We start from the raw sequence: 27698 nt of genomic DNA, 5'->3' as shown, positions 1-27698 counted from the left end.
TTGCTCCGTGGGTTTTCTATGTCCTGTATGGGCTCTGTACCATGTGCATGAGGCCCAATACAACTGCCTAAAGAATCATTGGGATGGGCTGCAGAAAACGATGAAGCCCTATCCCAATACCAGCGAATACTGGTCATCGAGTAGGGTAGCAAATCCCCCTACAAGTGTATATACTGTCCGTAACCACCTCCGTTCTGAGTAGTAAGCATACGGGAACAATTAACAATTTTTTTTAATGAATTAATTTTTTTTTTTTTACTGTGTGTGAACGATCCAACATCTCCGATTGAATTGGTAAATGTACACAATAAAAGTGACTGCAACACTTTAATCCCAGTCTGACCAAGTGATTGTACAGGGTGCTGCAATCTCTGAATTAGAAAGCAGGACAAAAACTAAGCAGCTGAAACCTAATAAAAAAAAAATCTGTGATGTTTTTTCTTTGATTGAGACACTTACGAGATCCGGCACAGGATTGTTTTTTGTTTTTTTTTTACTTTCAAGGTAGCATGAAAAATAAAATCTGGTACAATAAATGACAAGGTTACAACACGTTAATTACAGCATATTTTATGTACCATAATGGCCAATAATAATTACCCGTAAAATTAAAATTTACCACTTTTTAAAAAAACGAACTTTTATTTCTAAAAAAAAAAAAAATTGCATAGCTGCAATATTATGGTGTGTTCAATTTTTTGTTATTTAGAACCTGTAACACATAGGACATAAAAACAACATTAACCCTTTCATCCCTGAATTGAATAGCTAACCTGCACTTCATAAGTAATATGAAAAGAAAGCGTGCTCATTGGCTACGGACAGCTTATTCCATAGATTAGCACGCAAACTCTGGTATGTTAGAGATTAAACGAGAAGCGATTCTTTTTACTTTACATCGTTTTTGCACCTCCAGCTATTAGACCACACCCCTTAACGGTAAAAAAAAAAACCTTAACGCAGCCACGTTCAATCTTAGGGCGCATTCAGACGACTGTATATCGGCTGGGTTTCCCGCCCCCTGTCTGCCTCCTCTCCACCCCCCTGCACTATTTCCTATGAGGAGAGGCGGGGCAAGGCGGAGCTAATTCTGGAAACAGCCCCACCCCCATCCCACCTCCTCATTGCAAATAGTGCAGAGGGGCGGAGAGGGGGCGGGAGCTCAGAGCACTGCTCCCGGCTCTTCCAGCTCCCCCCCCCCTGCAGACAGAGATGCCGTATATCGGCCGGCGTGAATACCCGGCCAATATACGGTCGTCTGAATGCGCCCTCACTCAACCAAAAAGTAAGATAGAACTTTTCTGTATGAGGCAATATCCGAAATGGGTTCACATAGGTAGTCCGATGGACGATATTAGTGGTGCAAAACTACTGCACCAGTGATGGCAACCATTTGTCACAAAAACCCAGATCTTAACATCAGCAAAAACAACATAAGAATAGACTCCATGTTTGCAATGCAGGCCGCTGGTTCAAGACTAGAATGACTCGCCAGCAAATAAAGTTCTTTTTTAATGTTTATTATAATAATCCTACTTTTAAGTCCTCCAAACTTTGAGCAGATGAGCTTCCATGTCTGACTCTACAATGGTACCTACCGTATACGCTCACATTTCCGTAGGTGGTTTCCTTAAGAAATATGGCTTTATAAACCAAACATAGGCTCTAAAATATTAGCGACTAAAGAAAGAAAATCGTTGTGGCAGTATGTGACCTTAAACCTGAGCCAAGGAGATGAGGTGGCAGCTGTAGCACATTAACATTACTACTAGACCGGTCCCATAAGACTCACGGACAGGTATCAGCTGCAAGTCTTCGGCTAAATATGGTTCCTCTTCAACGGAGCGTGTGTAAACCCGGAAATATTGGTATATATCGTATCTGAATGCTATGGCTTAGAATGTTGTGTTATATGTATCTATAGAAGCGCTACATCTTCCATACAACGTATTCTTCTACCAACTGAAAGACTGAACCACTTCGTTTCTGTATACCTAAAACACCTGGATTTTAGTTACCTAGCATACTTAAAACATTCCAGCAGAGCACTGCTCCCTAAAGGGGGGTTGTTCAACCCTTCATTAACCCTTCGTCTGCCAATTAGCTGCCCAACAGTTCAATAACCCTGTGTGCAGGAGGGAAGATGATTACCAGATAGCCAGTATACATTGTCTGATCAACTATTGGTGACCGATCCCAAGAATAGGTCATCCGTAGTGAGGAGGTGGACAACCCCTTTAAGTTTCTATCATCCTATCTGGAAGCTACCATATCTTTTTACACGCAACAATTACCGTTCATTTTCACTCGTTTCAACGATTATTTTGAAGGTAAACGTTCAGTGTAAATGCAGCCAACAATCAAGCAATAATCATTTGCTGTTTGTTTGTCGTACATTTTATGCAGGCGTAAAAATCATCATTGGCTCGTTCACTAATTGTTTGGTTTAAATACAGATTGTTCGGTTGTTATCAGTCACATACAGTGAATGAACGACTTCTCGTTGGAGCCAAATGATGTATCTGCTTGTGTAAGCAGGCAGCCTGAGCGAACTCTGATGTTGTTGACTCATTAAAACGAGAAATCGGCAGGTTGAAAGGACTCTCAAGCTCCTTTTAGCTGGCACGATTGTCTTTTGCACAAGTTGGTGACTTCATGACCAGCTCATTCACACTTGTGCAGCTTGTTTAGACAGGTAAATCATAGTTGAGAGTCGTTCACTGTTTCCCATTCCTATGTGATTCGAGAGGGGTATCATCACTCCTTAAGGAGAGCATCTAAGAGGTGAGTTCCTATATGTAACACTGAATGAACGGTGTTTAAATAGAATAAGTGAATGAGCCAATAATGATTTTTAGTCCTGCAGAAACTGGACGATTCTCATTCGTCGTTCACTCACGTTTAGACTGAAGGATTCATTCACTTTCGCTCGTTTGAACGATTATCGTTCCTTTTAAACGCACCTTTAAAGTAGAACAATAGTGTAAAACTTACAAGAGGAGAATCATATGCATTCTTAATCTCCCTGTCATAGTCAATAGAAAGGAGCCTCGAGCAGTGGACTCCCCTCATCCATGCACCCCTATAGGGATACGAGTTGTCCTATTGGATCAAGTCTTTAAACCATTAGTTTCTAAGCATTTACTCATACATGTTTGACCTAGCGAGTTTCTAAAGATGGCCAACAGTTTACACCACACTCATCTCTGGTCATGACCAATTTAGTATCACATGTATGCTGGCCCCGTCTCTTACATCGATCTCTCCATAGGTCTCTATGGGTAGCCTTGTCCGAATCCAATTCGAGCTCTACTGAGATATTTCATCGACGGCATTGTCTTTTGTACATCTTACTAACTGATGTAAACATACCAACTTGCTTTATGTTTAATGGCACTTTGATGGCTTATGTTCCCTGACTTGTATTTCAAAATGTTTTACAAAAAAAAAATCAAAAATATCACCGCTCAGATGCAGGTTGTGGCTCGGAGATGAAAGGGTTAATCGATAGAGATATGCTTTAGTATGGTAAATCGACTTCTGGCGACAGTCTGCATACGTAGACACTGAACAGACACACGAAAATGATGGATATGGGACGTCCTATACTACTAGAGCAAAAAAAAAAACACTTTTACAATTTCACATTTTTGTTTCGTCGAAGTACAAAAAGGGATCTGTACCGTAAAACCAGAAACTGTTTGATTTTGGCATCTAAAAAGAAAATTACTAACGATAAAATAAAATCTTGTAAAGAATTTTCTCGTCTCAGCCCAAGATCCTGGAGGTGAAGCTCTTCAGATTGATTTATTTCTTCGTCTCCCGGCTGTAGGTCATTGAGACATGTAAAAGAAGTGAACGCAGGGACGAGAGTTAACTTTGGCCTACATTATTAGGAATGGTGGGGCACGAGTGAGTATTCTTTAACAGTATGTGCAGCATTTTGTAGATCCCTGTGTGCATCCTTACAGCGGGGACGTTTGGCACACTGATTTCAGAGGAAATCCATCGTCTTTCATCGTCACTGCATCTAGATTCCCAGTAATATGAAGATCTAAGGCAGGGAGGCCTATAATGCCCCGTCTCAGGACAGTCCCAGCAGATGGAAGCCTGTTCCTTAGGTATCTCTTCTTACAAGCAGGGAAATAAAGCTACTGCAAAGAAAGACAATAAGAAGTTAGTTCTAAGAAACACAGGAAGTAGGTCTACTAAGCAAAAAAGGGATTAAAAAGTAGGGGACAGGAAAAAAAAATGGCTGCCACTCCACATATGACCAAGAAGGAGTCCTAACTAGGAGTTTTCTTTAGCGTTACTTAATTGGGTTGATTTTTATTAGGATCTGAAAAGTAGCTGGAGATTTGTGCCTTATCTATTCCTTAAGGCCCATTTACACGCAACGATTACATTGTGCAACACAATTTTTGTAACAGATAAGCGGATTGGCGGCTTATAGAAACTTTAGTGCGCTGAATTCAAATAGGATATCCGTTTTTTTTCTGCCACATAAGGTTTTCCAGTTATGGGCAATGATGTAATCCAATTGCGTTGTATGTTCTAGAAATATACCTATACAATAACCCAGTTGGCTCGCCAGTAACCTTGCTTAAAAAAAATTATATATATATATATTATTCGTGCAACTATTTCACAATCCCTGTTACACACTGTGTGCTGACTGAACACTATAAGGGTAGGTTTATGTAACATATAGGGTTATGCTTCCACGTGGCGGAAACACTGCAGATCATCCACCAGTAAGCTGTAACTAATGAGCTGTGTTTTTACAGGTAGTTGGTTAGACTAAATAAAAGAATCAATCATAAAACAAAAATACATGTTTGGTATCGTTGCCTTTGTAAAAGTCTGATCTATCAAAGTAACGCATTATTTACCCCACACGATAAATGTCGTCCGAAAAAAAAATTAATGCCAGAAATAGGCTTTTTTTGTCATTCTGTCTCAAAGAAAAATATGCAACAATAAAATCATAAAAAAGTCATATGTGTTCCACAATGGTACTAACACAAACTACAGGACGTCCCACAAGAGATGAGCCCTAGCACAACTATGTGACTGAGAAATAAAGAATGCTATTGCTTGCAGAAGATGGCGGCAGAAAATATATATATATTTTTAATTAAAAGTCCTTGAAAAAGAAGAATACAAAGTACTACAGCAAAAAAAAGACAAAAAAAAAAAAGGTTGGTGTCGTAGTAATCATACTGACCCGTAGAATAAGGGTGCATTCAGATGACTGTATATCAGCCGGGTATTCACGCTGGCCAATATACGGCGCTTCTCTCTGCAGGGGAGGAGGCTGTAAGATCTGGGAGCAGTGCACTGAGCTCCGGCCATTATACATTATATGGTACATTAAATAGGACCAATAAAAAATACAACTCGTCCCGCAAAAAACAGCAAGCCCTCATACAGCGACATCGATGGATAAATAAAGGAGTTATGGTTTTTTAAAATGAAAAATAAAAATGCTTGGTAACTAAGGGGTTAAATCACTTGAAAATGAGACGTGCCGCTATTATTCAGTTTTACCAGCGTAATCAGCAGATTTTAATTTTACGGAGGCATATCAATTACTTTCGGTTATGAAAATGGTTTAAAAATTGGTTGCACAGTGTTTTCGCTCCACATTCATTACCACGATGGCTTGTGAGCGATACTCGTTGCGTGTAAATGCTACCATCAGCTACTTTTTGTCTGAACGATAATTTTTAGGAGAGTTTAAAATCCATTGTTTAGACTGCAGGAGGTTCTCTCCACAGGAGCGGCTGATTACATTGTATTCTCTTAGCAGCCCATGCAGGAACAATGGAGCTAATTGCAGAGCTTAGACCAAGTTCTGCAAGCAGATCTGAATGCTCTTTTGTACGCAAATGAAGCTGCTAAGTACTAATGGGCATTATTGGACGATTTTCACGCGATGCGAGTACAAATGCAGATTTATGAAGCCAATGATTTTTAATGGTTTCCTCCACATCTGTAATGTTTTAACTGATGTGAACAAAAAACTAAAAAAAATTAAATATATCACAGCATGTCCTATCTTTCTGTGATTTTTTTTTTTTTTTTTTTTTAATCTCTCATGTTTTTCTACGGCGCCTCCTTTTTTAATCGCACCGCAACAACGTGAACTGCGATTTTAACATTAGCAAGTCCTATTAACTTTCACGATAAAAAAAGTGCATAAAACGTGATAACATTTTTTATTGGAAACCGCAGCAATGAGAGATTATTCTAAAAAGAAAACAATCACCAACTCTCAAATATCGCGGGAACACAGACACGATTTTCTCGCGGCAAAATCGCGATCGCCCGTGCGGAACTAGCCTTAGGCGACATTCACACAGGCAAGCGCGATTTTGCACTTGCCAATGTGCCTTTTTCATAAGACATAAGGCCCTCTTTAAAACCGCATGGCATCACTGTGAAGCTGGGACCCTCGCACGCATGATACATTGCCAGGTGAGTAAGGATGTGGTTGAGCCAGGCTTGCAAGGGTTTCCAATAGGGAACATCACATTGTGAGTGCCGTGCGTTGGCTTTAAAGGTCTCCTTGAAAACAATGGGCGAGGCGTTCTAAGAGAATCGCTCATGTGAAAGAATCCATTCAAAAGCATAGACTTCATATTTGCACGAGTTCTATGCGCATCGCGTGAGACTATCGAAGAATTTTTTTTCAGAACATTATATTGTTGTCGTGTTTAATTTTAGTGTATTAGAGGATATCTTCGTAATATGAAATGATCAAAAATTGCGTATATCAATAGGATGTAATGCCACTCATACCATTTTGTACATCATTTTTTCCTGTTTCCCTGTTACCTTTGTTTTTCCGTGTTATAAGAATTCCTTTCACAAGACTCTCGCTCATATTTTATCTGTAAGAGTGTCTTGAGAAAGTAAAAATTTATTCTTTTTACACAGAACAAAAAAAAGGTACCGTATATTCGGGCGTATAAGGCGACGGGGTGTATAAGACGACCCCCCAACTGTCACCTTATACGCCGGGAATACAGTGGAGCAAAAAAAAAAAAAAAAAACATTACTCACCTCCCCCGGCGTGCGCCTTCAGCCAATCACAGCGATTCAATGATGTCATTGAATGGCTGTGATTGGCTGATGGCGTGTGTTAGCCAATCACAGTATTAGCTTTCTGGAGGCGGGGATTTCAAGCCCTGCGTCCAGAAAGCAATGCTCTGCCGGGGACCAGGAGGGAGCGACATCCTGCAGCAGCGCCGCAGAAGGCCGGGGGAGGTGAGTCATTTTTTTTTTTTTTTTTTGACACTTTCTTTTTTTTGTATTACCGGCGTATAAGACGACCCCCGACTTCAGAGCAGATTTTTCGGGGTTCAAAAGTAGTCTTATACGCCGGTATATACGGTAACAAAAGGCAAAAAAACCCCAAAACTATGCATTAAAAAATGTGTACGTCATCAATATGTTATAATGCAACTCATACCAATTCTGCAGACTGTGGGCAAATACCCCAACCTTCCCGCTCCCTTACAAACTCGTAATACTTCTTGCTGGTAAAACGTGGGATAGACCACAGCTTTTTTTAAAAACATTTAAAACATATTAACGAGTTGAAAACTCTTCAAAAAACTATAACCCCTTCCCATGCTATGACCCATCCCGATTTATTGAACCCGCAAAAACACCGCGGACGTTCGTAAGCACTGATCTCCTTCGGGCTTGGTAACCTTCCTCAACCTATACTGCAGCTAACATGGAAAGCTCTTCGCCTCTAATCCAGCTGCGACGAATTTCGAAACAACCCAATACTTCCATTGTCCATAACAGAAACCTTGCCAGTAACCCTCATGGGTGGGTGGACGGGTGTCTTCTAAATCCTTTTTCCTTCTTCTTCCATGTGGTACTCCTTTGCTGTAGTCCTCTCTCTTCCTTCTTCCTCTCTTCTGACTCTCCTCCCACTTCCTCTCCTAACTCCACCCATTCCCCACTATGCTCACTCCCACTTAACCCTTTAGTCCTTGCCCCCCCCAGTCCCTTGCACCTACATTATGCATTTTGCTGCATGTAATAATTTCATATTGTGAGGATATCGTTTTCTAATCTAATACACAAAAAATTAAACATGACTCAATATAATGTTTCAAAAGAAAAAGTTTGTGTTACTTTTTTGTTTTCTTTTAACATATTGTTGTACCTCTGCCATTTAATGCATGTAAAGGACACCATATAAGGTGTAACATGGAGAAAATTATCTACCTCGCACATATTCTGTGTACAACTACAGTGAAAAGTTCTTTGTGGAATAAGTGAGAACTGGGATTTACCTACTTGGGTGGCTACACAACTACGCTCAGGGGTTCCACTTTCCTGCTCCGTTTGGGGAGCAAAAAATGGGAATCACAGCAACCAAGCGGCTCATTTTCAGCATGTAACTCCACAGCGCCGTATGGACCACATTGACTAATGGGGTCCGTCCGGTTTCTGCTAAACTGCCCGGCTTTTGGACGGAAGAAAAAGTAGTGCATGCAGCGCTGCTTCTTCCAGTATTTTGAGATGCATCGGCAACGGAACCTCCGACCGGCCTCAGGAACTGCTGTTACTACAAGGGGAATGTAACATCTAAGGCCTGGTTCCCTGAATGCTAAACGTTTAGGGGCAGGTCTGGTCCTCTCTGGACATCTCTTAACATTCTGAATTCCCTTCTAGACTGGAATAAGATTTGTTCAGGTCTGCTAAAGATATGCTTATTCTTGGAAACCCCTCAGCCTATAGTAGTCTTTATAATAATGATCAGATCCTTCTAATTACTTTATACACCAATTACCATTCCTTCCGTCATGGCAGCAGAGCCAACGAGTCAAGGCCAAGTTACTTACCTATGATACTCGATAACCGCTGTCTAGTCTGACGGGTGCTCAGGACAAGATCTGTTTACTTCAAACCATTCATCTATACACCTGTCAAAGGAACGAGAAGGGAGAGGAATGCAGTCAGAGCCAAGACAATGTACAACTGTCTAATCAGGACTGACTGGAGCCCTTCGGGTTTACCATGTGCTCTCATTTATTGTTTAACCCTTCCACCCTATGGACACAGACCCATTTTCCAAATCTGACCTGTCACTTTATATAGGTTGATGACTTTTTAAAACTTTAATAACTATTTTGAAAATCACTTGTATGTGTAAAGGGGTTTCCCAGGCAGCTCCTGCCAGGATAGCCCAGGCCGGTGCGGAAGCCGCTGCTCCAACTCCTGTGTAGTGGGCGATGCTTATAACTGCAGGGTGGGGTTCCACTGATTGCAATAGGAGCTGCACCTGCAATTACAAGTGCCGGCCACTACACAGGAATCAGAGCAATGGTTTCTGCTCTGATCCCGGGTATCCCGGTGGGGTCTGCCTGGAGGATCCCTTTAATTTAACCAAAGTAGTACGTTTTGATGGAAACAGATTCTGCGGTTTTTAAAAATATCCCATAAGCTGTGACCAACTACTCCGCCACCCTATAGAATGGCACTGGTCATATATCTAGAACAGTCTCCATACAAGTCAGTGGGTCCCCTCCCATCTAGTGTGTGAATGGCCCATGAGGCCAGAATAAAACAATTCTACAATCAAAGAACTGGAAAAGGTTTATCTGGTTATAATTTTAGAAAATGGCAAATTAGTCCCTTTAAGCATTTAGCAGAATTTTTTTTCACAAGGGGTAATGGGAGAAATTCCATGGCTGATTAGGAGGTGCTCCCCCCCCCCCCCCACTTCGGCAGTATGCCATATGTAGTCGGAAACTGCTGGCGCACAGATGGGCTCAGAAGGTACAAGGAGCGCCATTTTGCTTTAGGAGCGCAGATTTTACCGGAATAGTTTTTGGCAGCTAGCCCCAGCCTATGCAGCATGGTGCCCCTTGTATATTACAGCCGACACCCCTTGCTGGTGGTGCCATCCCAGTGTCCGTACCATCATCCATCCGTGTACGGATGACGCCAGGAACGATTTCCTCACACCGTTGTATAGGATACAAATGACAACATAACAAAGACATAGGATACTTGCCCCTTGTGGTATATACATAAACAGGGTAATCTTGCTATTGTGTCCCCTTGCTGTAAGTCTTCCAGACATATTGTACATTCCCCGGCATCTTTACCAAGAACATCCTCTGAAAAACAAGAAAAAAAACCCCAAACACTGAATACAGGCCTCATGGTAAATAGCAGACATGTGATGCACAGGGTACCGCAGCGCTACAGGATACGGTTATTTCCATTGAATGCCTATCCAGTTTACTCGCACCCATAGTATTTCCCCAACGGTCATGCATCCATATTGATAACTACCTCCCCACTGCATGCTCTGGTGCTGCGGTGATGTGTGCCATGGTTGATACGGTGTTTCCCCCGAAAATAAGACCCAGTCATATCAATTTTTGCCTCAAAAGAGGCACAAGGTCTTATTTTCAGGGGATGTCTTTATTAATACTTCTCTAGCTGGCGCCTTTGAGATCCTTCCCGCTCGCCTACGAAGTTCTGTAGCTCCGCCGGGTTTCTGCACACCTCGGCCGCTGACAGAACATTTCCTGGTTGCGGCTTTATAAATCCCGCCTCCAGGAAGTGATGACTGATTGGCTAGAGCAGCGCTCGCTGTCCAATCACAGCCGTCATGTTGGTTCAGCGAGTGCTTCATTGATTGACGGACCAGCGGGAAGCATTCGGACCGTGCCTGCTAGGTAATGTATTTAATATTTTATTACAAGCCTCCTTGAAAATGGCCAAAAACCTGGCTAGGGCTCATTTTTGGGGGAAATACAGTATTAATATCACTGCTCATTGCTTAACTTCATCCCGCAGTCTCCATACACTAGCTCAGGTAAAACTGACATTTGCATATTTAGCATGCAGAGAGGAAAAAACTGATATGGGTAGTAACCTGCATTTATCACCAAGTGCAGTATTACCATAAAGCTATGTTCCCAGGAGGGGCGGAAACACTGCGGAATGTCCAAAGCAAAGTCCGCAGCATTTTCACATCCAACAAAGAGTCAAAATCCGCCCCATTGGTGAGCGCCGGGCCGCTGGTCAGGTGATGTGGAAGCTGCATCAGCTGACTAGCGGTGGTATGCTCCCCAGAGGCTGCCGGGTGGTGGGGCGTGCTGACAGCGCAAAGACTTCAGAGATGAGTGGTCTATCTGCTGAAATTAGCTGTGGGGACACAGTCGATTTTAAGTTAGAATTCACACCGATGCATCGCGATGGCGCAGATCTGGGCTCAGTTTTTGGATGCAGAAAGGCTCTAAAATTTGCAGTTGAATTTATCGCTGTAAACATTGTGCAGCATTTCCGCCCCCGTGTGATCGTACCCTGAAAGTCTTCACACAGTTACAAGCAAAGAGTTAAGGCCCATTTACATGCAACGATTATCGCTCACAATTTGTTCAAACAATGTCTTTTGAGCGCTAATCGTTGCCTGTACATGCTACCATCGTTTACTTTTCAGCCGAACAATGATTTAAAAGTTCACCATAAAAACCATCATTCAGCTGGCCAGCTGATAGCAGGGACCGCACGCTGTGATTCTCCACGAGAGTGCTGATAACATGGTTTTCAGCTGCTGTGCCGTGGGAGAACAATGGAGCTGTATGCAGATAAGTCTGCATAAAGTGAAGGGAGCTTCATTTACATGCAAATGAAGCTAATAAGCTACTAATGGGCAAAATGATTGGTCAAACTGTCAATCTGCCTATCTTTTGAACAAATTTTGAGCGATTATCTTTGCGTGTAAATCGGTTTAAGAATCCTCTAATATTGCTTGAATTTCTGCATTGATGACTAATAAAAAAAAGTGTTCTGATTGCTATCTAAGGTTACTTTTACATGGCACAACTGTTCAGCCCCATTTACACGCAAAGATGATCGCTCAAAATTTGTTCAAAAGATAGGTAGAATGACAGTTTGAGTGATAATTTTGCATAAGTTTCTAATGGGTACTAATGCCCATTAGTAGCTTATTACATTCATTTGCATGTAAATAAGCCTCCCTGAGCAATATGCAGATAACAGCGGGTGGTCTGTTAGCTGCATACTGCCCCTTTGTTCTGCCACAGGACTGCAGCTGAAAACAATGTTATCAACATTCCTGTGGAGAATCACAGTGTGTGGTCCCTGCTATCAGCTGCCCGGCGGAACAATGGATTTTAAACTCAACATAAAATCATCGTATGGCTGAAAAGCTAATTATGGTAGCTTTTACACGCAACAATCATTACTCAAAAGACATCGTTTGAGCGAATTCTGAGTGACAATCGTCCTGTGTAAATGGGGCTTTAGGGGCTTAATCATCTGACAGCTGTCCCACAGATGGTCACTCCTGTGCTTTTACACAGTAGCAATGATTGCTCAGTGCATGGAGGCAGAGCGCGCCGAAGATCTCTTCCGGTCACCCACCTCTATTCATAGTAAACAGTCATACATAGATGAAGGACTGCCTGTTTAAATGGCCAACAGTAGCTTTGTTTTTAGGTGAGCCAACAGCCAAGTGACTCCGATAAGTGAGCGAATCTTGGCCTTTTAGGTCCAGTGTTTACGCAGGACGACAGATGCTAGTTCTTTTGAGTGATTACTTGATCGACTATAGGCCCGTGTAAAAGTATCCCGAGTCACAACAGACAAACACAATATAACTAAAACATACATAAAAGCAGATGTTCAGTTCATATCCTACTGACAACACAGTAAACATCTGCAGTTAATCATTTCTCCAAGAGCTAGTTGGCAAAAGGCATTTCAATTATGGAGAAGAGATTGGAAGTGAGAGTTTCACAGGTGCTTTGCCCATTACATAAAGCAATACAAAGCCAGGTTACTGACATATTGGTTCTTCTGAAAAAAGATTGGTTTGTGTGAACCAAGCCTTGATACAAATTATGTACAAGCTCAGAAAACTCTGGACTGTTGCCACTCTCCCTAGGATTGGCCACTCTGTTGAGATCACTTCAAGAGAACAGGCAATTCTGAAAGGGGTGAGAATATCCAAAAGTAACACCAGAAGAGTTACGGCAATCTGTATAAACTTCAAAAATCTCTGTTTGTGTCCATTTTTAGAAAAACATTGCACAAAAATGATAGTAAATGGAAGTCCACCACAGAGGAAGCCACTACTATAAAAAGAGAACAAAAAACAAAAACCACTGAGGTCCATCTCAAGTTTGCCCAATATCTGCTGGATGTTCCACAACGCTTCTGGGAAAATACTCTATGGACAGATCAGACAAAAGTTGATCTTTTCAGCAGAAATGCATAACTATATTCTACCCCAAAACACAATACACAGCAAAAGCTAAATTCCAACAGTTAAGAATGGTGCAAGTAGCATCATAAGTTGGCGCCGGATACCTTGTGGTCATTGAGGGAACTAGGATTTCCGAGGTGTATCAAAACATTTTACAGGAGAATGTCAGGGGAGCAGTCCAGTACCCCAATAGGAAGAGAAGACCGGTAATGCATGAGACAATGGCCCAAAGTACACAAGTATATCAGCAATCGTTGATTAAAACAGTGTATTTTGGAATGGACGAGTCAGATTCTTGACTTTAACCCGACAGATTCTGTGGCGGGTGTATTGGTCGATAAATTAGGACTTCAATTTTGGTCTGATTGGTTTATTAGTAACCAAGGCAAAAATCCAGAGAATTCCAAAAGGGTTCCCTTACTCATTCTTCCAACTATAGATGCGGACTAGACAAGACCCTCACAATAGGGCTGCTCAGGGGGTCGACATATAACTAATATGGTGCTCATGGTCTACATAAAAAGGCTGATTTCACACCATTGCTGATTTTGCTTTCTGTTCTTCAGCTTCAACCAGGGAGCTGAACAGCAGCAAAAACGAAGTGCTGGATCTAAACTGGGCCATAATGACCCCATTTATATAGGGGTCCACCCAATAGGGGTCCGTGAGGCTTCAGGAATGCCCTCCGGCAATATAGTAGACAGAATACTGCAGCACGCTGCGCTATTTTGTCCAGCATTATATGCGATATCTGCAACTGTGGCCTCAAAGTGGCTCCAGCGCAGATGTGAACATAGCAGAACTTTCCAAGTACATTGCTTAACTTAATCTTTCACTGCTCCCAGTACTGCAGTCCGAATTATGCTGGCTTTCAATGAAAACTGTGAAACAAAAAAAAACCAAAAACCTCAGACCCCGCCCCAGTAGGTTGGCTGAACACTTACATCGCAGCGGGACAATAACTTTAAAAAACTCTAGTGTAAAATACTACACAGAATGGAAGGTATCAGACCTGCAGCTCTACACTAATACAGTTTATAGCCCGGGGCAGGGTCCCACGCAGCAGCCTACAATGCAGCTAAAGACCAAGCAGACGTGCCAGTCCGTCTTGTATTCAAATGGACTAAAAAGCGATTGTTTAATTGTTACTAATAATCGGCACGGGGTACCTGGGAAAAAAAGCACGGTCATTAAAAAAAATCATTGCTAATTGTTAATAAACAGTCAATCGGAAAACTGTGCGACTTCCACGCCCACCTTGCTTTTCTTCACTTCTTGGCCGCACGGTGGTTGGACGTGAAAGCGTACGCTTTGGATTGATATAAGAAAATACAATGTATTTTAAAAGGTCCTCACTAAAAATGTCTGAATGGTGGCATGCTGTACATGCTCTTAGTCTCCACTAGATGTCGCCAGACACAAGATTTTTCTTTAACATGATCACCAAAAGCCCATTTGGTACAATTGTAAGACGTCCTGGTAAATGGTTTTGGAAATGCTTTCCCGATTACACAAGGGAACCCAATCCAGTTTTGGGTCTAAATATACGGTTCCTGCACAACGCCATACTAGGACTGTGCGAATGCAGCCATAGACAAATACTGGACATTGGATCAGGATGGTAATGCCTCTTCACAATGTTGTATAAACACGTTTACAAGTATCTTACAAACAATTCACTAGACGGACCACAGAAAAGGGCCGGAAACAGGTCTGGGGTACAGAATGCCCACTGATCACACAAAGATGGCCTTTCCTAAAAGGTGCTTTAACCCTTTCCAATCCACTGTCTGACGTCTCCCTACATTCTGACTGAAGCTTGTACAGCTCCAATGTCAGAAGACGTCCGATAGGGTATTCTTACCATCTATTGCCAGCCACTCCGCTGTCGGAGCCTCTCTGGCGTGCACACACTGGCTTTAGCCAGCAGATGGCACTGTTGTATAACAGCAAAAAGAGAAAGCCATTTAGGAAACCCTGAATCCAAAATTGAATTGGAAAGGGTTAACAAGGGATGACCTGATGGATGCAGATGCCCCACAGGTTGTCCCAACAATAATCATTCGTGTTTTTACACAGGAATGATCATAGCTTTTGGCTCGCCTGCCTCTATTCACAGTAAACAGGTAGTCGTTCACAATGACTGCCTGTTTACACGGGCCGATCAGTCGTTCCATTTTTATGCAAGCAGAAACTGAACGACGAACGACTTTATAATACTTTTACCTCTCGTGCAGCCACTAGGCGATGACTCAGGTACCCGCAGCGCATACGCAATGTTAGCTGCATATGGGCTGCAGGTTGGATGGACGTCCATTGACTTCAGTTGGGGCCGTCTGCACAGAATCCGCGAGAAAATAGAGCATGCTGCGATTTTTCCTCTGCGCAAGGAATATGCAGTTCGTATCTGCGAGTGTGAAGGAAAATCGATAATGCATGCTATTTAATTGCTGTGTTTTGCCACAGATCCTCTGTGGGGATTCCGCAATCAGAATCCGCCCATGCTTCTTGCATTGAAGCCGCCCCAAGGCTACAGTCCCATCCATTCCGATGTAGTTTAGTAAGCAGCAGCTGACTTGAGTTGTATCAGCGGTTTTCTTTATGTAGTTCCTTCCTTTTCGTATTCAGTTCTGGCTTTGGTTAACAGAGCTGTATCAGATTCTGTAGCAAGAAGTGCATCATGTGGTTTCCCGTTCCTGCATCACTACTGAGACTATCAGGAATAGTGCTGCCATTACCAGCCGCTCTACAAGAGGTCCACGACTGCCTCCAGCAGCACAGATTGGACTAGGTCTTGCCCAGTTCCATTCATTTGGTGGCAGATGTAAAGACCCAGATGGGAGGAAGAGATCCAATTGCCAGGAATGATTTTCTAGTTTCACAGCAACCATGTTTTGCCCGGCTCTGATATGTAGCCTGTGATTACATCCTCTTGCAATTTTATTAAAGAACGACATAATGATTATGGGAGATTTTAACTATCCCGGCATTTGTTGGGAATCTCTCTCAGGTAAAAGTAATGGATCCAACAAATTCTTATCCGCTCTTGCTGACGTTATCTTCCAAAAGGTAGAAGAGAAAACAAGGGGATCTGCTATCTAGGACCTAATTCTTACCAACAGGGAAGAAATGGTTGAGGAAGTACGGGTGGCTGGGACTTTAGGAGGCAGTAATCATGCTATTCTTGAGTTTTGGATAAAAAGGGGAGGAAGACCTGAGGAAACTCAGACCTCAAGATTGGATTTCAGAAAAGCAGATTTCAATGAACTCAAAGATGATAGGAAGAATCCAATGGTTGAATGTTCTTAAAGACAGAAATGTCCAAGAAGGTTGGGAAATATTGTGAAATGAGATTCTCAAAGCACAGTTGTTAACAATCCCTAAAAGAAGGAAGAATGGGAAGCATTTAAAGAGACCAGGATGGATGAACACAGAACTTGCACACACGTTAAAAAGGAAGAAAAATATGTTTATCAAATGGAAAGAGGGGGAATATCTAAAGAAGAATATAATGCGGTCTGCAGAAACTGTAGGGCAAGTGTCAGAAAAGCTAAAGCTAATAATGAATTGAGGCTTGTAAGAGGCCAAAAGCAATAAAAAGGATTTGGGAGGTATGTCAAAACACTGGAAGCAATCAGATGAAACTGAAAAGGAGGAGACACAAATTAGATATTAGAAAAAAAAACTTTCTGCCGGTGAGGGTGATCAATGAGTGGAACAGGTTACCACTGGAGGTGGCGAGTTCTCCTTCAATGTAAGTGTTCAAACAAAGGCTGGACAGACATGTCTGGGATGATTTAGTGAATCCTGCACTGAGCAGGGGGTTGGACCCGATGACCCTGGAGGTCCCTTCCAACTCCACCATTCTGTTTAAAATCATAGAATGGTAGAGTTGGAAGGGGTTGTCCCAGAAAAATATACTGCAGCAGATTAATAAAAACGTAAAGAAAAAAATTGTCAGTTGTCCATCGCAACTAATCACAGATCAGCTTTCATTTTCAAAAAGAACTGAGGAATGAAAGCAGAGCTCTGATTCGTTGTTATAAGAAAGAGGGTTTTTGTTTTAGTTTTAGACTATTTCATAAATTGAACCAACTGCCTTTATTTAACTCCAGCTCCAAAATCTGAAAATAGTTTGTATTTCACTGAATAGTCAACTAATAAACTTGGTATTGCGCCACCTGCTGTTGCGAGAGAATTACTTTATTGCAAAAGTGCTTAGACAGCCATGCATGCGCCATTGTGATGTTCTGTCTGCTCAGCCGGGTCTCAATAGCGATGCAGAGGGACCCTATTGCGGTGAGCAGGTCGCCTCTGAAGTTGCAGCGCCTTCTGTGCGGTCAGAGTGTCAGATTAGGAAGTGAATGGGGTAACTATGGGGGACACGAGTACAGGACGTGTACATGTCACTTCTGAGGGTGGGATCACAAGTATGGGACTGGCGAGAGAAGTCATAAAGTGGCGCAGCGAACCCACGCTTCAGCAGCAGTAAAGCTGACAAATAGCCTGACTTATAAGGTATGATAAAGTTTTCTTTAAATTGATTGCTAGCATTAAAATGACCCAAGATTTAAAAAAAAATAAATAAAAAAAAACAAAAAAAAACACACCATGACTTAATGTGTAGAGACTTAGCAAGCGCCAAGGTGACTGGTGCAACGTGCTACGAATGATTGTAGCGTGCGGATGCCATTTGTATAGCGCGGCCGTCATTGCAATGGAAAGGCTACACATATGGCTAGTATGTCTGCTACATCTGTAGACCTGTGCTGCAGGCTAACCCTTAACCCCTTGAGTGGCGGGTTTCCTACCCCCCTGTCGTGCCCACCAGGGCGGGTTTTTTAAAATGGTCTAATCATTGAATGTCAACTAATTTTGCAGTTGCGTCTCGAGCCATAACTTTTTCATTTTTCCATTGACCAGGCCATATGAGGGCTTGTTTTTTGCGGGACAAGTTGTGATTTTTTAAACAGGGGGTTGGAAAAAAAGAAATGGGGAAAAAAGAAAAAAAGGGGCCATGTCATTAAGGGGTTAAATAATGTATTAACTTCCTTCTCTGGGTCATTACGACGCATGGATACCACATGTGTGATTGTATTTTTGATTTTTTACAAAGTAAAAGGGAGGCAAGTGTTTTTATAATTTTTTTACTTGTTTTTTTTTTTATTTTTTTTTGTCCCTTTAGGGGACTTCCACAGGGACCCATCAGGACCCCCTGATCACATTCCAGGGGTCCAATGGTGACAGCCCTTTACATGCTGCAGTGACAGCCCTTTACATGCTGCAGTGACAGCCCTTTACATGCGGCAGTCACATAGACTGCCGCATCTAAAGGGTTAACACAGCAGAGATCGGAGGTTTTCTCTGATCTCTGCTGTAAGAGCTAGTACCTAGATGTCCTCTCACAGCCAAGCACCAAGCTCTCCCTGCCACAGAGACCATCGGCTTGCTTCTGACAAGCCGATGGTCTCTATGGCAACCTGTAAACAAAGCAGGAGATTGCCGGCATATCGGCAATATCTTCTGCTGGTTGTTCAAAGCCCTTGCTTTGTTCTCTGTGGGTCTGTGCAGGCAGAGCACACTGTCACAGCTTGTGGCATTGTGCTCTGCAGCTCCCATAGTGATACATAGCTCGGAAATCTTCCGGGCTATGTCGCTATGAGCAGTGGAGCTCGTCCCGGAAAATTTCCGGGCGTGCCACTCAAGGGGTTAAAGGGAATATCCCATGAAGTACATTGTTCTTACAAACTGTGCAAGCAGACCAAAAACCAGGGGGAAAATTTGTATAAAAATCTACTTTTTTTTTTACTTTGCGCACTCACATTACAATACCGCCATGTGAGAAGATTGCAAAAAGGGGTATGTATTACAAGGCATCATACAGGTTTCGGCCACCATCTACAGTTGCTAACATAGGATGACACATTAGCCTCATGTCAATGTCATAAGGTCAAGGTGAAGAGTCAGGTGAGCTCAAGCCATTATTACAGGGCAATAAAAAGCTTTACTGCGGACATTACTACATTGATATTAGTTTTTAGTGCTATGTATATATGTCCCCTGTAATACTATGGCATGAGGAACTGCAGTCCTGAGTAATTAGACACTAGCATTACCGGAGCGGTTTTACTAGTCCCTGCAGTTTTTCCTGAACACAACCCTTGTACGGATCAGTTGGTCACCACTTGGACTTTGAGGACTTCTTGGTATCTTTCCCTTTTGCCACACTGCGGCTCCAAGTGATTTCTGTTTGGCTCAGTCCTCATTGTCAAATGCCGCACTGTAATTGGTACATGCCGGAGCTGAACGGACCCCACTAACTAAAGTGGGGTCCGTCTGGCTTCTGGCATACAGACTTTTTAGTATAAAATACGGCTGCACTATTTTGTCGGGAACTCATGCAGATGTGTAGAGGGATAACCACCAGCATAGATTCCTAGTCACCAATATGACGGACGTACTGCGTAGTTCCCAATTCATAGGTAGGTAAAAGCGCCCCAAAAAATCCTGCAAATTTTGGAGTGGATTTGCCTGCAGGATCTAAAAAGGAAAATGAAGCCACCTCCACACGTGGCGTATTCGCTGCAGGGCCCTCCATATGGGAAAACCCACAGCAAATACACTTTAAATCCGCAGTGGCCACATCCTTACCAAAGTAGCACAGATTTGGCGACATTTTTAATGGCGGGTCCGCTGCAGGATCTAACCTTTGTATTTCAAGGCTTGACTTCCACAGCACAAATAGACATGATGTGGATTTAGAATCTGCAGCGTTACTCAATAACGCTGTGGATGCGTTCAGTACATTTTGCGCACTGCCTGAAGTTGATTTTTCTAGTCCCCTCCACGCTCCTTGTACTGTAAATGCTGCAGAATGCTCCCAGCAAGTCCTGCAGCTGAAATTCTGCACATTTTTGGCCTGTGTAGTTAGCCTAAGAGTCAATGGCTTAGAAATCTGCAACAATACATTTGATTGGGAATTTTGATTTCCCCATTGAGCTCAGTTTGGAAGATCCACAGACACACTGGACAGTCAGGAGGCACCACTGCACATTACATTATGACTGGGTCAGCCACCCATGGGATATTGTGGACAGTTTTGGGCACTGGTACTCAAGATGGACTTATCAGAAAAGATGGGTAATTAAGGCAATAAATGGAATCAGCGGACTACAATACCCAGAGAGGTTATCAAAATTGGGGTTATTTAGTTTATAAAGAAAAAAAAAAAAAAAAAAAGACGGCTGAGGGGCGACCTAATAACTATGTATAAATATATCAGGGGACAATATAGAGATCTCTCCCAACATATGTATTTCCTACAACTATATATATATATATATATATATATATATATATATATATATATATATATATATATTATACATACACACACACAGAGTCTGACTGAGAGAAGAAAAACACAGTTAGGGCTCTTGGAAGGGGAGGACAAAAATAACAAAATGAGAATACAACTAGGCTGTTATTATCTCAGACACAACTCAGCAGTCCTGACAGAAGACACCAACCTACCACCACCACAGAGATCCGGTGAGCTACAGGACCCATGGTGATGTCACTGCAGTTTGGTATAAAGTACTGTACACTGGATAAGACAACAGCAGCCACCAGGACATGCGATGTCACAGTCATGTTATCACCTGTGTGGGTGGAGTCAGGGATCACATGACCAGGGCTCACTGTATCCAGGAGTCTGCTAAGCTGGTGATGTCTGGAAGTCAGAAAGGAGGTACCACAGCACTGTGTATGTCATGTGTGTGAATCAGGATGCATGTAGTAGAACACTGTGAGTGGATCATAATGGGTGTACTATGTAGCAGAGATGTGCAGCATATTGTGCCACTAGAAACACTGATAATTTCCTAATTACTAGTCTATTTATATTCAGGATTGTGACTGCAATAAGGGGGCGCCCTCTAAATCTAGAGGAAAAAAGGTTTCTACACTGGCATAGAAGGGGGTTCTTTACGGTAAGAGCAGTGAGATTATGGAACTCTCTGCCTGAGGACATGGTGATGGTGAACCCAATAATAGTACAAGAGGGACCTCCATGCCTTTCTTGAGTGTTACAATATTACCTGTTATATCTCTGATTATTTCAGAAGGATCGGTGATCTGGAGATTATTCTGACTGCCAGATTAGAGTTGGGAAGGAATTTTGTTGGGCCAAATTTGCTTCCAACTCATTGGGTTTTAGCCTTCTTCTGGATCAACATTAGGGGGTAATGGGCTAAACTATGTCTTTTTTCGGCCTTACATACTGTGTTACTATGTTATATCAGGATAACCAAGCTTTGAGTATTTCAGCCACAAGTATAAATACATTTTGATGACGAACCAGGCATGTATGAATTCAAAAATCAGACCAGGGCAGCATCTACATGGTACTGGTACATTTCACAGAGTTTGTGCGGCTACTCCAATTTGTTCCTACACAGTATGGTTAACTGGCGTAAAGTGACCCTCCAATCCCAGAGAAACCAAGTTGGCACTGCTGCGTCTTGTGACCCCCCCATTACACTACCAGTACAGCGTGCATCCGGTAGTCAGAAGCGGTGCGTCTGTCTCCGTTTATCCGGGAGCGAAGGGTTGCATTAGTCCCATGCAACCAACCCATGTTAAAATATATAATTGACAGTGATTTGGGATTTTGAGGTTTCACCATGACTAGTGAAACCTCAAAACAGCCAATAAATCAGCCAGAAGCCAAACATTTTGTACAAAGAGTATAAACCTTTAATTCAGTAGCAAATCGTAGCATCAATTTCCCATTAATTTCGCCTTCACAGTAATTTCCTCTGACATTTAGGCATTTTGATTATTCAGGACCAGCAAATTCTGAAAAATGTTAGCTGACTTCAGTGATCAGTGAGGGAGGTCTACGGCCGGCATATCAAGTGGGAGAGTTAAAGGGGTTGTCCCGAGGCAGCAAGTGGGTCTATACACTTCTGTATGGCCATAATAATGCACTTTGTAATATACATTGTGCATTAATTATGAGCCATACAGAAGTTATAAAAAGTTTTATACTTACCTGCTCCGTTGCTGGCGTCCTCGTTCCCATGGAGCCCGACTAATTTTCGGCCTCCGATGGCCAAATTAGCCGCGCTTGCGCAGTCCGGGTCTTCTGTAATCTTCTATGGAGCCGCTCGTGCCAGAGAGCGGCTCCGTGTAGCTCCGCCCCGTCACGTGCCGATTCCAGCCAATCAGGAGGCTGGAATCGGCAGTGGACCGCACAGAAGAGCTGCGGTCCACGAAGACAGAGGATCCCGGCGGCCATCTTCAGCGGTAAGTATTGAAGTCACCGGAGCGCGGGGATTAAGGTAAGCGCTCCGGTAAGCTTCCTTTACTTCCCTGCATCGGGGTTGTCTCGCGCCGAACGGGGGGGGGGTTGAAAAAAAAAAAAACCCGTTTCGGCGCGGGACAACCCCTTTAAATGCTTTTTGGAAAAGGTCATCCAAACTACCGACCGTGATCAAGAACTAACGGCAAGGAGATTTAGATATGAAAAGTATAGAAATCCGGGAGCCAAGTTCAAGCGCTTTGACAATGGCCGGTGATTATGAATGAACATTCATTCACCCGATCATTTCCCTATTTAAACAGGTCAGCGATTAGCCAATAGATGAGAAAATGCTCTTTTGGTGGCCGATTGGATCTTTTGTGCTTTCGGAAAAGTTACCATTGTCAAATCCCTATGTGAAATGGAGGATTAAATGTCAACAACATACAAATCGTTCCTCCCAATATACGCCGAATCAGCATGTCACGAGATGTAAACGAGTGATAATCAATGCTCGTAAATGGACCCTGATGCGTTTGCTGTAGCTTTACAAAATTTTGTTCTTGGCCTTGAAAAGCCAAACATCATTCTTGGCTGATATCCCGTAAGTGTCCGATCGCTTATGTAGCTATCACTAAAATGGGTCGTAACATTCTTATATGGTCAAAAATCACAGCTCAACATAGTACGTTAGGCTGAAAGAGAGAGACATGTCCGTCCATTTCAGCCTATTATCCCCAATGTTGATCCAGAGGAAAGCAAAAACCCCAATGAGGTAGAAGCCAATTTTCCCCATCTAACCCTCTCCAATCCACTGTCTGACGTCTAAAGACATTATGATTTAAGGCTGTACAGCTCTGATGTTGGAAGACGTCCGTCGGGGTTCTCTTACTGTATATTGCCAGCCTCTCTGCTGTCGGAGTCTATCCAATGTGTCACCTCATGCAGTACTGGCTTTAGCCAGCAGATAGCGCTGTTGTATAATGGCAGAAATAGAGTAAGCCCCCTAGGAAAACCAGGATACAAATTGGATTGGAAAGGGTTAAAGCAAAGATCCTTCCTGACTCCAATTTGGCAATTGGAATAATCCCGGATCAACAACCCTTCTGAAGTAATCAGTGATCTAACATGTAATATTATAAGGCCTCATTCACAAGGTCTACAAAATCATCGGTACAAAAGGCATGTATGTGAAGCCGATGGTTTCCAATGGGTTCTTTCAGGATACAAAACATGTAAAAGAACCCATTGGAAACCCTGGGCTTCACATACATGTGTTTTGTAGTAATATTCTGTAGCCCATGTGAACGAGGCCTAATGCTCAAGTAAGGCATCCAGGCCCCTCTTGTACTCTTATCAAGTTTTTCCATCACCACATCCTCAGGAAGAGAATTACATAGAACTGGGTTCTTCACTGTAAGAGCAGCAAGACTGTTGGTGTAGAAACATCCCTTTCCTCTGGATGTAGAGGATACCCCCTTGCTATAGTTGCAAAAAAACAAAAACAAAAAAAAACAACAGGCTTTCGGTACAATGCGATTCAAGTTGTTAGTTCTAAGCATGAACGATCATGAGCTGCTGAATAATTCAGAAATAGTTCCTCTTAAAGGGAAACCCTGGAATGGCAGGAGGTCGGGTAGAGAGGTCACGGGGTACATGCACGGAAATAGCCACAGGAAAAACAATTTTACATGCGCCATTTTTTTTCTTTATGATTTAGCACCCTTTTTGCGGTTGTGATTTTTAGAAAATATATTTTTATGAAAACATTCCCATTCACTGCGCCAAAATTACTGCTGCTCACAACGGTGACAACAAATGCAGGAAAAATCCCCCAAAGCAAAGTGAAGGTTTACCAAACAGTATTGGGGGAAAACAAGTGAGGGCTGTCCCAGTGATAGAGGACCGGGTACCATCCTAACATTTTGGCTTCTAAGTCCCCCATGTTGTCTTGAAATTGTGGCAGCACTTAGGCCCGGAGGCATTGTTTAAGTGCTGCACTAGAAAGTTTACAAAAATTAACCCCTTAAGGTCTATTTACATGCAACGATTGTCGCTCAAAATTCGTTGAAACTAATGCAAGTGCGCAATAATCCTTACGCCTAAACGTGAAGCCATTGTGCACTTTGTCGCTTAGTTTCAACCGGCATTAAAAAAAAAATAAATCGCCGGTTCGCTCACTTGTCATTACGTTTCAACGCTCCCCGCTAGGTGTTCCACATAGAATGTGAAGCACTGAGCGAGAAGTGAGCGATTCTCAACGATGATCTGCCGGGGCATTAGTGACGGCCAAAACAACTTCTTACTGACATCACCAAGGGGCTTTAAACCTGCACGTACATCATTTTAAGGCAGTGGCTTAGCGGACAGCAAGGCTCCTGCTCTATGATGCAGAGAAACCTAAGACTCTGGCAGTTTAACCCCTTATACACCAGAATCAATAGCAACTATAGCATTTAAGGAGAGGACACAGGAAGGCGGATCCTTTTGTTACCAAACAGCACCCCGTAGTGTGACTGCAAGATACCAATGGGTTTCCATGGCAGCCGGAAGCCTGACAAAATCCTCCATGTGTGCCAGGTAACTCAGCCTATTAGACCCTGCCTCTGGCTGAGTCTAACAGTCTGCCATCATCATTTTAGTAGAATGCACTACATAAGTAATGCAGTGAACTATCCCAGCAATCGAATGATCGCATCTTCAAGTCTCCTTGAGAGACTAAAGAAAAAATTCAATAAAACAAGTTTAAGCTAAAAGGAAAAAAACTAAGTTAAATGGATAAAATAGCAAGGAAAATTTTAAGAAGGCAACACACGATAGTTACTACTACATTTGTAATGACCCGGACAATGAAAATATTTTATTTATTGCACATGGTGAATGCCGTAGAGATTTTTAAAGAAGAATGCCAGAATTGCTCTTTTTTTGTTCGTTCACCTCCCAAAAAACACAATAGAAAGCAATCAAAAAAGTCACATGTACCTAAAACCCCCCCAAAAAGCTACAACTCTCCCTGCAAAAAAAAAAAAAAAGGCCTCGCAGAGCTCCGTTGACAGAAAAATAAAAATGCTATCGTTCTTAAAATGTGGGGATGCAAATACAATAGTTTCTTTAAAAATGTGTTTTTTTTGTGCAAAAGTTGTAAAACTGAATATGAACTTGGTATTGCAGTAATCATGCTAATCCAGATAAGAGAATTATTTTTATCGAATGGTGAACGCAGTAAAAGCAAACCCCAAAAACAATGGCAGAATTTCAGAGGAGGGATTCCCATTTACCACAAAAAAAAAAAAAGAGTTAAACAGCACATTCTATGTACCACAGAATGCTGCCATTAAAAGAATAAAAATGCAATTTATGCCCCCTTCCCCCCCCCAAAAAAAGGAAAACCCCCAAAACACAAACCCTCATACAGCTATGTCAACGAGTTATGGCTCTTGTAGTGCAACAATGACAATTGCTTCGTCTTTAAAGCAAAAAATAGTTCTGTAAATAAGGGGTTAATTTGTCAAGGACATCTAATTGGATCTAGAGGCACCACCAGCCTCCCAAAAACACAGTATTTTGACCTGTGATGGAAGTGACAATATAGAGAAAAAAAAAGTGACATTCCCAATATTACCAAACATTAGAGATTTGGGTCCGCACATTCCTCAGCAGCAGAGCAGACATTGATACATTGTATCTCCGGCAGATTATGTATCCCGATCGATAACCCTGAACGCACAGCCGGTTGTTACTATTCATCAGTAATCTACTCTTATTTGTTTCTGCCAGGAAATCAATGTTTTCTGTTCAGTGTTGGAAGATGACTAAATAAGCCAAGTATGGGCGGCTTCACATCTGCGCGGCAACCGCGGAACGGTCGGAGGATCCGTCACAAAATCCCGGAAGTGAAAGCTACATGCAGCGCTGTGTCTTCCGGTAAAATGTCGGTTGGCTGAGCGAAAACCGAACGGACCACATTGTAGTGGCGCAGTTTGGTTCAGTCGTAAAACTAATCCATTCGGCCAGGGGATTCCCCTTTCCTGCTCCTTGAATAGATCTGGAAAACAGAGCCCCCAACGCAGATGTAAAAGCCCCCAAGGGCTCATTGGCTCGTCCGTATGTGCATTACCCAGTATTTCCCTGTTTTGTGAGCCGGTGTATGGCTGCGAGTGTCAGCGAACCTTGCGCACGCGGTCATGTGCGGTCTTCCTGGTTTGAGCTTTTCTTTTTCAAATCTCCCAGTCTGTCACTTTACGAAGGTGCGTAGAAACGCCAGACAGACACAATGTACTGCGCATGTACAGCGTTTTATACGCACCCATACAGAACAAAAAGGCCATATGCAATAAAACAGAACATAGTGCGATTGTTCCCAGCATGAGAAACCACGTAATCTTGTAGATATGATACCTTTTAGTGGCCAACAAAAATACATGATGTTACAGCGAGCTTTCAGACCTCATAGGGTCCTTCAAAGCATAACTACGTTATTTTCTATGTGCGTATTATACGCAATGAAATACCGCTATTATGAGTGGGACATGCGAAAATCAATGTATTCAAATACATGTGTCAATAAACCCTAACTAACCTGAGTATTACCTGTTTAATGATCCATGTGGAACTTTTGCAACCCAAAAGATCAGTTGACCGATTCAGCGTATGACATAACCCCCGCAGGGCAGGTCTCCCATGTGCCATCATCCTCTATGGAAAGCCATAACAGATCGCATTGTCATGTTTTACCCTAAAAGGAATCGGTCAGCTCGAACACATTATCCAAACTGCAGGCATGATGTTATAGGGCCGGAGGAGCCGAGCAGACTGATCTATAGTTTTATGGGGAAACATTCAGTATTACTTGTATTTTATTCATTTATACCTCTGCTCACTCTGAGCTGAAGAGTCCAATGGGCGGAGCTATCAGTGATTGACAGCTGTGTAAGACTGTACATACAGAGGTAGCTGTCAATCACTGATAGGACCGCCCATTGGACTGTGTAACTCGGAATGAACAAAGGTTTAAATGACTGATACACAAGCTATGTTGAATGTCTCCCCATAAAACTATGTACCATTTTGCTCAGCTTCTCTGGCCCTATATCATCATGCCGGCAGTGTGACCAGCAT

The 27698-nt window shown here is 42.6% G+C and overlaps 1 protein-coding gene across 2 annotated transcripts in view; it reads right to left on the bottom strand.

The window, feature by feature from the left end:
- Positions 1 to 1504: 1504 nt before the first annotated feature.
- Positions 1505 to 27698, bottom strand: part of ZNRF2 (zinc and ring finger 2) — a 97916-nt gene continuing 71722 nt past the window's right edge. The window contains exons 3-5 of one of the 2 annotated variants that reach the window (XM_066585592.1): positions 10046 to 10151; positions 8871 to 8951; positions 1505 to 4154 (exon numbers count right to left, since the gene is read on the bottom strand). In XM_066585592.1, the coding sequence (XP_066441689.1) occupies positions 8894 to 8951; positions 10046 to 10151 (164 nt within the window). In that variant the 3' untranslated portion in view covers positions 1505 to 4154; positions 8871 to 8893. The remainder of the gene's footprint in view (positions 4155 to 8870; positions 8952 to 10045; positions 10152 to 27698) is intronic. The other variant, XM_066585594.1, reaches the window with a different exon arrangement.

Source organism: Eleutherodactylus coqui, chromosome 12 (genome assembly GCF_035609145.1).
Source record: "Eleutherodactylus coqui strain aEleCoq1 chromosome 12, aEleCoq1.hap1, whole genome shotgun sequence".
Classification (NCBI taxonomy): Eukaryota; Metazoa; Chordata; class Amphibia; order Anura; family Eleutherodactylidae; genus Eleutherodactylus; species Eleutherodactylus coqui.
Note: the sequence above shows the minus strand (reverse complement) of the source record. Positions and strands in the feature narration are given on the sequence as shown.